General features: G+C 35.1%; 1 protein-coding gene across 1 annotated transcript in view; it reads right to left on the reverse strand.

The window, feature by feature from the left end:
* kif18a (kinesin family member 18A) overlaps positions 1 to 14,614 on the reverse strand; it is a 123,411-nt gene that overhangs the window by 89,938 nt on the left and 18,859 nt on the right. The window contains 1 exon segment of the mRNA XM_028794233.2: positions 1,658 to 1,815. Coding sequence (XP_028650066.2) covers positions 1,658 to 1,815 — 158 coding nt within the window.

Consider the following 14,614-nt stretch of genomic DNA (forward strand, 5'->3'; position numbering starts at 1 on the left):
AAACAACCAAGAAAACTAACCTTGCATGAGTCGAGTTCTGGCATGAAGGAAGTGAGGAGGAAGAACTAGCCACTCGTAGAAGGATAGTTTTGCAGCAAATCGCCATGAATCTTCCTGGTTTTCTCGCATAACGTTGCCTCGCTTACGCTATCCCCTGCAAGTTGCTTCTCGTTCAATCACACTAGCAACAGTTTTTCCACCTCTTTGAGGCCTCTGCTTGGTTAACATTAACACCTTTTGCAACATCAGCTGCTTTAATGGCCTCTTTCTGCTTTAGAATAGTCGAAATCGTAGATTTTGACATCTTGTACTCGGCGGCAAGATCAATAACACAAATGTCATGCTCATACTTTTCAATAATTTCTTTCTTTAATTTGATTTCAATTTTCTTCGAACCTTTCTTCTCACCAACACTACCACTCTTCACTTGCTTAGAGGCCAGGGTTAATTACAAAATTAATGCAAAAGCACACGAAATAGAGCACAAAGAGTTCACAACGAATGCACGCACGTCTGACCGAGAACAATGTACAGGGAGAGACTGAACATGTGCGGAAATCATCGGCGTACACGAACCAGAAGGGAAACTGGCTTGTTCGTCACCCGAGTGTATGGTCGTGAACAGATGCAAAAGTTTGGTGAACTTTTTGGTCATAACACAATTTGTATGTGTTCCGAGACGTTCACGATCCGAGGTTCCACTGTGTGTGTGTGTATATATATTTTTTTATTTTTTTTTTTTAAATACACAGTCTGTCTTCGCGTCTTACGATAGGAGCACTAGGCACAGATCGCAACCAGAAAACAAAAGCCTAAAAACTTGCCGAATATGTCCAAAGCAGCAAAAGCTGATATAAGAAAACATGCCTTCTGTTTTTCCACCACATTTATGACAAATCTGGAAATAATCATTTTACCGTATGCTTCTTTTACTATTTTCTTTGATGTAAGGATACATTTTCTTTTTGCCTGTGTGATTCTCACATAAATGCAAAAGTAAATCAAACGGTACACGCCCCATGCCCCCCAAATCCTGGGGGTGAGACGTTGTTGAGGAGGAAGACAGACACTCAGGTAGAGTGGCACTGCTTTTCTTCTTGTTAAATGCCTGAAGCTCATAATGCTGGTGTTTTTTTATTTGAAAATAAGATGTGTAAGCTATTTTATCATTTTTGTTTAATCAATCAATGCTTGAGAACTTTGCCAAGCTTTTAGGGTTTTGTTTCAAGGTTGTGGCCTGTGGCTTCCATTACAAAACAGTTAACTTTAGAACACAATTGTGATTGGTAAATGCATATATACCATGTTTATGAAGAAATAACTTCAACTTGAAAAAATAAAGAACGTACCCTTTAATACTGCTTATGTTTGACATAAGGATTTTTGGAAATGAGAGCTGATACTCTACCAATTGTCCAATTACTTTTGATTCCTGAAAACAGGAGTGACTACATAGAAGGGTATTACATAAAAACCCTTAATTTAAAATGTAAAAAATTGAAATCAAGATGACAAACTAGGAAAAACATCCAAAAGCATTTTAGGAAGCATCTTGTCCTTATGATTCAGGTGCTCTGCACATCTTCCTGAGAACCAGTAATAACTATCAAAGTTAGATTTGTGAACACAAGTAAATAAAGACAGATCAGAACCTCACCTCAAGATAAGATACTGCAATATCACACTGTATCTCGTCTTTAAGCAGGTCAATGCGACTGTAAAGTTCCTTCATTGTAAGATACATCACTCCAGGGTCACTTGGCAAGCCAAGCATTGTGTGCGTTTTTCCAGCTCCAGTTGCACCATACGCAAGGACTAGAATTGAGGGTGAAAAAATTATATTTCATCATTTTGGTTATGCTTAATAAACAGCAACATTGAAATCAAAAATAAAAACATAATTGTGAGCATATTTCTAAAATTTGAACTATGTTTATAATTACAACTTGTCCAGGGTTCTACAGAGAGCTAGTGTTTAGAAAGAAACCAGAAACTTGATTATTTAGTGTCCTATACCTTGACCACTACGTTTTATACTTGATCAAAGAAATCTAATCACTACATACTATGACAACTACTAATATATTATACTTCAATAATTACATTATTTTGCATAAACATACAGTTCTACTAAGATCTTAAAATAGCTGTTTCAAAAAAAAATTAAGAATGTTTAAGCACAAAATATCAGCTTTGTCTTATGTTGGAGGAGCAAAAAAATAAACTCAACTAAAAAGTAGGTTATATACTGTACTTTATTTAATTTTTTAATGAAGAACAAGAAAAATAAAACTGGTAAAAAGAAACAAATTGGATTATTTAAAACACAATTATTTTAAATGCATTTCACTACATTTTCTTTTGCATTGCCATTGTAAAGCATCTTCCAAAAAAACCAAGCACAGCTTTGGTCGAAAACCTTAATTCATCAGGAATAAATGAGATTCAGAAATGAAATTCAAGCAACATTGGACACAAAAGCAGGTAATGTTTCTAAGCCTAAATACATACATGCTACTAATTTTATTCCAACCTGTAGAACTGGAAACTGACAAGAATGCCATGAATCAGTATAGCCCAAATACTTGGGTCACGATATGATGAAGATGCAATTTTTTTTTATTTTTCTATAAACTAAGTGTTGAAACTTGATTACGCAATTTATATCACAATTTATTCCCATTTTTATTTGACAGAATGGGAAAATGTGAGTCTGTTAATCTGCTAATCAGAGAATTAATCTCACTTCATTTTTTTGGAATTGTAAAAACAGATTGTAAAATATCTAAGGATTCTCCACAACATGACAAGGAATATCCTGTTACAATACGTAACACATACATTGATACATATGATCTCTGAGCTGGGTGTGTCATTGGGAAATAAGCCCTTAAATTTGTAGAAGGGCTGTGAAAAGAGATTAGAATGATTCAAATTTAAAACATTGTTAAACATATGTAAACATGCATCTAAAATTTTTCAGACTACACACAGTACATGTACATTGCCATGAGCGCTCGGTATAAAAATAGAAACAAGACACCATGGTTTAAAATACTGAAAGCTGCCTTTGATACTTGCCAGAAATGACAGACAGCGCATGGTTTGGGGGGGGGGGGGGTTAGGCGTTCCGTTACCTTCTAGCACAGCCAGCACATCTTACAGCACACAACCCAACATCCCTCTGCTCCCACCTGGTCTCAATATCATCAATACAATATCATCTTTGGACTTTAAAGAGGACACCACACAATATGTGACTTGTTTAGGGTTTGCTTGTAGTATTTTGAATTTATTATGTTTTTTCTGTTATTCTAATAAAAAGCTTTGCGTTTCTTATATTTTTCTTTATGTAGTGTTTATACTGATACTATTTTGTATGTAATGTATGCATTTGATCTTTTTGTTTTTTATGCTGCTTTTCTCTTTTGTTCATTGTGAAATTCTGTGAAGCATTTTGAGCATAGGAAATGTGCTGTATAAGTAAAATGTATTATTATTATTATTACTTTAGTTGATTAAAATGGTTCTTAAGAACAGAAACATCACAGTAGAACACCACACTGTTAACCTATACAATTATGCTAAAAGAAGCAACTAAACTGGAATCAATCTGAAAAGTATATGCACACAGATTATACTGTGATACTCTATATACTGTAAAATTGATAATTTCTGGCTATATCACCCAACTCTAGCCATGAGGTATACCTAGATTCTTAACTTTAGGTATGACTAAATTTTAAAGCAAAAGCAAAATATATTGAACATTATTCCACATTATTCCTTTCTCAAACAATTTTAAAAGTCCCATCTTAATCACAGGGGGTAGGGAAGGGACAAAAATCATGTGATGTTTTGCATACTGAATATTAATCTTTTCTTTTGCAGCTAACACTGAGAGGAACTTTTTCCTCTCAGGCCAAAGCACAAAGGTTCTGTTAATAATAATGATACTGATTACAAATAAAGTTTAGTTTTTCCATTATGCTAAATATCTGGGGAAGTAACATTGTGTATTTTGTTCTTTTATTCTTCTAGCATTAAATCAATGAAAAAATGCATCAAACACTACAGTAAATCTAGCTTCCCGTAACTGTAAAATTGTCATTTTAATTTAAGGCACTGCATTGGTAAGTGCTGCTGCCTCACAGTTCCAGCATCCTCAGTTTGAATACTGTGATGTGTGTCTGATGTCTGTGAAAATTTGCACAGTCTTCCTAAGTCTCCTTTATTCCGAGTTCTAAAGTTTTCTTCCAATATCACTGAAGACATGCAATTTTAAATCTGGTCTGCGAGAGTGTGAGAGAATCCAGTTACAGGCAACCGTGACAAATGTGTTTTTAGGAGCCCGATCCTTAGCAACATAATTTAAGTGTGAATTTCTTTTTCACTTCACAGCAACATCTAGAAAATGTAAAACGTTATCAGTGTTGCTGAACCTAGATAACATGTAAACAAAAAACAAACTAGTACCACAACAAGAGTCTGTCACATATAATTTGGTATTATTTTGTTTTCAATACTGATGATCAAAAAAAGTTTATTGTGTAAAACAATGTAATGCTACTGTGGTGGCATTACATTTAACCCCAACAAATTTTCACAACCACATACTGCAGAAAACAGTATATGTAAAAACTAAGTGAACATCACCATGTCCAAAAAAATGTTAGGCACACAACACAGACAAACATTATTTGTTCACTGGATAATGCATCTCCCTATTACGCAGGCTCTCGCATGAAAACGGAGATAACAGAAGCTAATGCATTTTGTCAAAATACATGGTTAATATTAAAACTCAATGGTTTCAAAAATGAGTGTATTTATATGCTCACACAACACCTGGATGATGAGACTAACCTGGTTAAAACAGAAACCTGGTCTCTTAAAAGCCCACCAAGAAAACTCACCCTTGCCAATAGGGTTAAATGTCCCATTATCACCGGTCACCATGAATCCAAAAACAAGTATGGAGCCTGTATATTACATCTTGCCTGAAGAAGGGACCTGAGTTGCCTCGAAAGCTTGCATATCGTAATCTTTTTAGTTGGCCAATAAAAGGTGTCATTTTGCTTGACTTTTCACTACTAAGCATGAAGGGAAATGTTACTTTTAAAAGTAACAGTTAGTTAGCAGTCATTACTTACACAAAAAGCAATTTAATGTTATATATAGTAATTACTTATTATAAAATGTAATGACTTACAGAGTATTACTTTTTGTAGTACTTTTCTAAAACCATTTAAGAACCATCTTGAAACTGATAAGAAACAGTGCCAAACGTGATAATAAAAAATGGGCATCAGTTACAGTTCCGTCAGTTAATCAGGTGAATCAGAAGTACTATGCACCTAAGCAAGTGCTTTTATGTATGCAATATTTGCATTTTTTATTTTTTTAAACCAGGTTCTAATAGCAGCAGGCAGTATGTTGCAGAGTTTAAGGTTTTGGACCTATGATTCCAAAACCTTAGGTTAAGAGTTCAAATCCTGCTACTGACACTATGTAGCCATGAGCAAGTCACTTTATCTGCCAGTGCTCCAATTGGAAACATAAAAGACATTAAACATATTTTTTCTCAGATGTTGTAAGTCTCATTGGATAAAGGAATCAGTCAAATAATAATTAATGATATTTTCATTAGGCCACTTGATCTACTTACTCTTGAACATGCTATACACAATTGTCAATAAGTAAAACATTCTTATGTTAGATTCATTGTTGCTTTTTTTCTGCTTTTGCTAATGACTTGTCTTTTGTCGATGGTCATTGCGAAACACAATTTTAAAGGGAAAGTGTATTCTTTTGAATTGAAATGGATAATTAGTATTTGAGTATATATTACCATTATTAGATATTTATGATTTTTGTTTAACAACACCGTTTACTCAGTAGCATTTCTTTTCATGTTTTTCATCAGTTTTATGTAGTCGCCATTTAAAGTTTGCAGATGCCAATGTATATATAAGCAGTGCTCATCAATATACATAATTGCAGGTCCCCGGAGTTTTCCACAGATGTAGCAACATGAAAAAAAGTGTGTGAAGCATTTACCTAAAAATAAATTGGAGTACCACTACCTAAGATTAACGTTTCTCCCTTGTAGTTTGCAGAACCATGATCGAATTGCATGGGGGTGAATGGGGTGTTGGGTGCATCATCTCCTTTCAGTGCTGTGATCAAAGAGCAGGGGTGGGAGGAATGGAATGGATAACCAAAGATGAGTTCCGGTACGCAACTAAGAGACTGGTAGTTAACAGCAACACACAGCGCTTGCTTACCACTGAGCTTTGCATCTTCCTTGAGGTTTGCTGAACCTTTTCTTTCCATTTCACAACATGATCACATGTTAGGTTATTCATTACATTTAAAAGTAATCAGACTTCGTAATGTATATTATTTTTAAACCTCTAACTCCAACACTGTTCCTGAAATTGTGATGCTGATGTTAGCAATGTACATTAATCTCATCTACATAAATTTAGTGATTTCTGAAGTATTGAAACAGATTATTTCAATCAGAAGAAAGAATAATGTAATTGCCCAAGCATCTGCCTCAGGAAATTTATCTTTGTTAACACTTCCACTATTTTCTACCTACGGCTCTGAAAGCATGTGTGAAACTAACATATGCACGAGGGAACAGAGTGCAACAGACATGCACAGACTACAAAATCCTTAACTGTTAAGGGTTTACATGCCCACATAACCAAAGAAACAGGGTTTACATGAAATCTTAGAAACACGGTTTCTGTGAATAACCAGGTTATTAACGTGCATGTAAATGCACTCAGTGATCAATAACCTAGATAACTGAAACCTCATCCACTCCTACAATTATTTTTCTTGTCATGGTGTTTTCTTCATCTTATAATAAATGTCAGAAATAAATTGAAATTAGTCTGAAAAAGTGGCATTCTATGTGAACACAAATAAATATGGAAAATATATCATTAACGAAATTTACACTGAAAAGTAAATGCCTACTAGGGGAGCTCAAGGACTGACAGGCTATCACTTGGTAGCCTATGACATTTATGTTAAAAAGCTGTGCATGACCCTGTGGCTATGCTGTTTTGAAACTGTACATGTGCACCTTACAGTTAATGGAAAAGAAACTGATAGATAGCCAAACCCAGAAAAGTGACTTGGTATGATGCCCCCACTTTAAAGAAGCAGAAAGTCCTAATACAGTAAAAGAAAAGCTTTGTGGAAGGATGTTGTTTTGATCTTTTAGCAACCCTGCACTATCCAGCAAAACCTGTAGATTTTGCACTGCCTCAGAGTGCTGTGTTCAAATCATGCAGTGTGTATTGTTTGAAGGTTCATTACCTGTTTTTATGGGTTTTCATTACTCTTTTCACAACTGTGAGCCATGTAATTCTAAAGCAAATGCACTGATGAATCAGTTTAAGCAGATCATAGCCAATGTTGTTTAAGTCAGCAGATGGCTTTCAGGCTTACAATTTACAGAATATTTAAATCTATTATTATTATTTTGAAAGATAATGAGGCTGGAAGGGATATTAATGATCAAATGTGAAATAAGACAGACCAGACTCCAAACATGTAATGATGTGTGTATTCTGTGAATTATTCAGTCTTCCCAGAGTTCACCTATTCTGCTGCATCATCTTTTGGTAAAACCATCTATCATAAACCAGTTTAGTGTGGTAACACAGACAGACCTCTTTCCAAATGAAATTTCAGAAACACCACAACTCGCAACTGTAGCTCTTGCTGTGATGCAATGTCAAATTTTAATTACTACAAAAAAAGCCTTGCCTTTTACAAAATGCTGTGGTATAGCCACATTCCCTGTTCAGCAATACACAAGCACCCCACCGTTCTGACAGCACCTGACTGAACAAGTACCACACCTGGCATATTTTTTGCATCTCTGCATTCAAAAAGAAAAAAATTCATGCAAACAACTGGGTTAAGGAGAACTCAATCCACTTTATTGCTATGGAGGTACTGCTCTTTTTTGGTGTTCTTGTAATTTCTTATCATTTCATTCTTCACTAAAATAATAAAAAAAAAATTCCTGCATGTCACAGGCAGCTGACTTGCAGGTTGTCAGTAGTGTGGATCTGGGACCATTACTCCATCCAACCTTGATAAACATAAGGAACTGTTCTCCCATATTGGCTGTGTGTTTATCAAGTTGCCTCAAACAGGTAGTTTTAACACATTACCATGGAGGTGTTTCAGGAATAAGACAGAAGTCACACATAAGGTGTAAAGGCTCTGCATTTCATGCCATTTGTCTCACTCTTATTCTTTGATTGGTAGTAATACTGCAACAAACAATTCCTAGCAAAATTCACCTGTAATTAGACAAAACCCATTCTACAGAGCCATTCATTTTGTCACTTGCTTTTATGCTGTACAGCTAGAGGCTAGAATCATCACTGCCATATCTCTCTTTCTCTCATAAGAAGAGAGGCACAGCAAGTCTCCATATATTTTACAAACACAAAAATTGAATGTAATAACTATAATTTTAATGATCTGCATGTAATTTGTCATTATCAAAAGTCTTTATCCAAAGCAACTAAAACAAAATCATTGCACATGAATTATATTTTTTCAGCAATAAGCTGGAAAGTTAAAAAGAAATTTTGCATTTGAGCATAGGAATTTCAATTAAAACTAGCAGTCTAAAGCATATGTCACATTAGATGACTTTTCTGGCAATTATCAGTAGCCTTCATTTACATAATCTTAGCCAGATGGAGGCACGCTCCCATGAAGACGATCGCCTAATGTGACATACCTAACAACCAAGACCAATTAGTCGGTGACTAGCTACAACAAATTCAAGTCTGTTTAATTTACTCATTATTTGTAGGGGTGGGGTGTATAAGCGGGAGAGCTGACAACCAATGAATGCTTACCAGAACTGCAAAGAATAGAATTTAGTGACGAAGAATAAAGAACATGCTTGCTTTAAACCTCACAAATATGTAGAAGAGAAGGTCAGCTGTCTGATGTCTTGTCTTTTATGTACTAAACACAATGGAGGGGGAAAAAGGCAGAGACAGTGGCTGAATGCACCACAGCTCTTAATACTTCGCACAGCACAGATACAGCACCAGCTAGGTCAGTCAGCATAGGGGCTGTAAATTTCACAAACAGAAAAAAAGCTCGTCTTGTCTGATGTCTCATATTTTATATACCATAACAGATTGGTAAGAGAAATAAAGAGTAGAGATTGATGTTGAACTCACTGCAGAAGGTAATTCTTTGTACATCACCAGCTTTGTCAGGGCACTGTCTGCCAGAAAAGGGGTAAGCACAACTGCGCTAGAAGACCAACTAGTTTTTTTTTGTTTGTTTGTTAATATTTTGTGAATTGTACAAGATAAACAATGATATTCTCTTGCTTTTAGTAAGGTTTCATTTAAGCAGTTTGTGGTTTTGGGTGATGGTGCAGTATATTATTTGACACCATATTATCAATGTTGGTCTCTATTTCTTTGCAGAAAAAAATGACAAGGGGCTAGTCAGCTTGCAGGGCATGGGGCATCAATAAAACACATAAAATGATACTTGATGCATTGTAAATATTGCATATACATTGCAATACAATTATTTACTTGTCTTCCACACCTGAAACAATTTTATGCATTACAGAACATACTTGATGTATTTATTAAGTATTAAATAAACTATTTGGGTACATGTAATTGATTCTTTTTTTTTTTTTTAACATTGACTAATTCATGCATTTATTTGTGAAGCTGAACAGATATACAACATGTTGCTGTAGATCAGAAGTTTTAAAAAAATAATACATACACATGCACACAACACACTCTAGTCAACTTCTCTTTTTTTAAACAGTGCATTACATATTAAAAAAAATCATTCGTCATTAAACTGTGCAAAAAAGTTAAATGTTATTGGCCATCATTAATTCAAAATTAAGTATGATGCCTGCAAGAATTTTCTTGTATTTTATAAATATGATTAGTCAAATATTTTTATTTAAAGGTTTCTGTTACTGGATTGCACACAGCACAATCTTTTCTGCTTAAGTGTCAATTTGAGTCCCGTAAAAGACCTGGAACGTGTGCTTCTTGCCTTACACCCAGTGCTGTTAGAATAATAATAATGAAGTTATTTTTACTTGAATAAGTATTGCTTTAGGTTACTCGTTACTTTAAAAAGTAGTCAGACTACAGTACATAACGCACATTACTTTTCCATGTTATCATACTGCTCTCAAGACTGCGTTGCTAATTTTAGCACTGTACGATCAGCTCATCAATATAAAAGTAGTAATTTTTTTTAAATATTTCAGCCAAGAGGAGCAGTAATGCAATCACCCAAACATTTACCTCTGGAAAATTACTTTTTTGATGTGTCTACCTGTAGCTGCTCAAAGCATGTTCACAAGGCCACATAATAATAATAATAATAATAATAATAATAATTCTTTACAGTTATATAGTGCTTTTCTCACTACTCAAAGCGCTTCAGTAAATGGGGAGCCACTTCAACCACCACTAATGGGTAGCATCCACTTGGATGATGTAAAAGCAGTCATTTTAGCACCAGTATGCTCACCACACATTAGCTATTAGGTGCTGAAGTGGTGAGAGAGACAGCCAAATAGAGACAGGTGATGAGTAGGGAGCCAGAATGACTGTCCATGGTATGTAATTTAGGCTGGACATCGTGATAGATCCTCGTCTTTACAAAGGATGCCCAGGGATCTTTTTAGGACCACAGAGAGTCAGGTCCTCGGTTTTACGTCCCATCTGAAGGACGGCACCATTTTTACAGCAATATGTCCCCATCACTGCACTGAGCATTGGGATCTGCATTCAGACCACAGGATAAGCGCCCCGTGCTGGCCTCACCAGCACCTCTTCCAGCAGCAACCCAAGCTTTTCATAGATGGTCTCCCATTTAAGTACTAGTTGGGTCCAAACATGGTTAGCTTCAGGTGGATGACTAGTTCTGAAGTGCATGTGGTATGGTTGCTGACATAATTCTGTTGTTCACAGAGAAATCTCCCTCTCTTAACCAGGTTCCTCCGAATACAATAACTAAATTTCTGGCATTTTAGAAGCCAGGTTCCTGTAAATACCAGAGTTTTTCAGGTATATACAAACGCACATACAGTAACTTCCCTTTCAATGTTACAGAGGTGGACAAATCGATAGCAAGGATACCCAGGATTACCAGTTTTAAATTGAGAAAGGGTGAAATTTTTTTTTTTTTTTTTTTAAATAAGCCTTGCTCAGATAGGTGTATTACAGAAAAAAAACAAACAATATGACAGCTTGTAAATATAAAAATGAATTTTACGCCATATGTATTATGGATACAAATTTTTGTACATATTTTATTAGTTAAGGTATGTATTTTAAGGAAATGTTATTTATTAGTATTTTTATGGTCACTGAACAATAAGCCTACAGGATTTCATTTTGTTAAAAAAAAACACACACACCAATGGTCTAAAGTTTAATTATAAAATTACCAAAGGTAACACTTTAATATAGAATACAGGGCTTCTATGCATATGGTTATGCAGGACCTTAGTGAAAAACCTTTTTACAGAGATAAAGAAAATGAAAAAAAAAAGTACAAAGTGTTCAATATAACAGGTCATTAAAGCGCAAAGAAGCATTGCAAAAATATTTGAAGTGCATCTCTTCATCACGTTCATCACCTTCTCATGAAAATACTGTACTCTATTCTTCGCTGATTTTGGTAATGGGTCTGCATGCACGGACAAACACACACACTACTGAGCAATATAGCAAAATTGTGCAGTAAGTGTATAAAGCAAGCAAGAGAATTAATAGCGTTAGTAATAAAGCAACCAGGGCATTATATTTTACCATTTAAATGGAAAAAACAGAAATTCTGTTTTGTTTATTCCCAATTGTAGCTGCGTTTATCCAAAACTACCAAAGTTCTGCAGCTTTTAGTTTGTTTCATAGGATTATTCAGGCAAAAATGTGACGCATGTTCAAATAATTCCACAGACCAATACCTTCAATTTTAAAGTTTTAGTGAAATTTCAAGGAAACACACTTCATACAAAGGAAAAAAAAAATAGATATTAAGGAAAGGTTCTTATTTAAGAAAAGTTCTGTTTAAGGTTCAGGTATCTTGTTTCATTTCTATAAGTTTGGTCATACAGTCGTACTTGAGACACGTTAAGCACGGTCAGAAAACTGTATGCCATCTCTTATTCTATTTGCAAATATATCTAACAGCCCATACTAGCAGAAGGACTATTTCCTCACTGGTTTAATTAACACTTTTTTCTACAGATATACTGTAGCTAAGATAGTTCTATCTCATGTTAACTTACAGGGGGTAAAAGGTTATACTGTACCATATTTTAGGTTACTATAAGAAAATGGTATTCTATAGAAATCAAGCAAACATTTATATGAATTTAACCTCAAAAATAAACTTTCTAAGCTTGGTTCTTGCACCAATGACTCATTGACCATCTGCTCCTGCAAATAGCACTAAACTGGCATCCTGTGCAACAAAGTATAAAATCAGCTCGTTTGCCCTATACATCACCACTGGCTGCATTTTATTTGATAGTTGACTGCAGGTCAGAACAAAAATAATGCCATAGCATTTTTTTCTTTGATCACGTCACTTTGCACAGCAAGAGAAATTCTCATTTTTTGCATGGATGTGCTTTCAAGTGTCACATTCATCTGAAGACTTTAGTTGAGTTTACACCTGCTTCTTTCATGCATTTCAGCCTTTACAGACACACAGTAAGTAAAAAATATGTACAGCACCCTGAATATTTTTCCTACTTTAGATATATTTGAATACAAGTTAACCTCTTCACATTTCTAAGGGTTAGGGCTGGAAGACCCCTAAAAAAATGTATTTACAAATAATATTTTGGTCTCACCAACACACAGATAAACATACCATAGGATTAGGTAAGTGGAACTGTTTTAAACAGGTCAAGGTTAAATGCTGTTTTGATTTATTGCACTGGAAATAACATTTCCAGTTCTTAATATTGTAACAGTACCAACAAGCTGCATCAGCCCGGGATGAGTCACCTATTGTATCAGCTAGCATTCCATCACAAGCAGCAAGGGCAGTTATGAAAACAGCAAGCCTGCAATGGCAAGCGGTGCTTTTATGAATAGGCTATCCAAAGAGGAAGAAATAAATTCTGGCATTTACCACCAGCACTACATTGGAGTCAGGAGTGAGACAATAATATCATCTTCTGTCCGACTTAAAGCACAGTGTGCCACAAATCCCTATGATGTAATTATTTGGAACTTCCAAGGAGCTGCTGGAGGGTGTTTAGGCTAAAATCTGGGATCTTTAGTACGGTTTGCAGGATTAGTCTGACGGGGGTAGGGGGTGCAGGAGACAGCGGGCCAAGCATTGGTCTTATGCAGCTGGGAAAAGTGTAGCAGATTGACTTGCCACTGATCTTAGGCGAGCAGTGTGAAGCAGGGCTGGTGGTAAAACTGCACAGATAAAGGATGAGGCAGACAGCAGAGGCATTATGTGGAAGACATGGAGGTAAAGTCTCATAGCTGAATTCCACACCTGGAACAGTTTTGGCAGTGTCAGTTCATCCGCAGCTCCAAATAAGGAGACTCACCTGCTCACTTACAATCAAGAGATCACTGTACAGATGCGGTGTTTAAAACCTATGCAGCATCACCTCAATTTTTATTATTAAAAAAAAAAAAAAAAAAAAAAAAAAACTTTTGATATAAAGATATTGTAGTTTAAGAAAGTTCAAACTGCAGCTCACAATCACATTCCACCAGTTAATATGACTCATTTCCATTAAAAATAAATAAATAAATAAATTCCACAGCTCAAGTGTCTGTTTTAAAAGTTTAGTGATATTCAATGCAAACAATTTACACAAAAATAAAGAGAAAATTGTTACAGAGAAAAGGAAAATTCTTGTATAAGATGTCCATTTAAGGCTTAAATGTCTAGGTTACAGTTCTTAAAGATTCTATATGTTATCTCATACACTAGGGCCCATATTAACAGTAGCGCACATATGTAACTGTCAGAAAACTAAAGTATAGGCAGGCCCTTAATGCCTATCAGTTTGTTACTTTCTGACTGTAACTACAATCTGCAAGCTTTCCATTATCACACTGGGATATAGCTGAACATTAAGAACATTCCATTAACTTATTAGCTTATGGGGTAAAACAGAATCTTCCATTACTTATGTAAAAGCAACAAGTTCTATTCAAGTTCAAACTAAGCAAAAACTTATATGAATTTACCATTAACATTAATTTCAGAGATTTGTCTTTTATGGATATAATGTGCACTTATATAAAATAACAGTAATATTTATATATGATTTTATATAATACAAATCGTTTTAAGTATCACTTATATTTTTTGGCTTATTCATCATCTGCTAGTTTCTGTGATCTTTTGGCAAGCTCCACAAATATTCCCATTTAACAGCTCAAAGCCAACTCGCAAATAACCAAAACCGTGAATGTCAAGTTTGCAAATATGGAGGGGTTACTGTATACATTTGTCTTGCCATATGCTGCATTCTATATAAATACAGTAAAGTAAAACCATTTAGCTGGGAACCACT

This window comes from Erpetoichthys calabaricus, chromosome 2, assembly GCF_900747795.2.
Source record: "Erpetoichthys calabaricus chromosome 2, fErpCal1.3, whole genome shotgun sequence".
Classification (NCBI taxonomy): domain Eukaryota; kingdom Metazoa; phylum Chordata; class Cladistia; order Polypteriformes; family Polypteridae; genus Erpetoichthys; species Erpetoichthys calabaricus.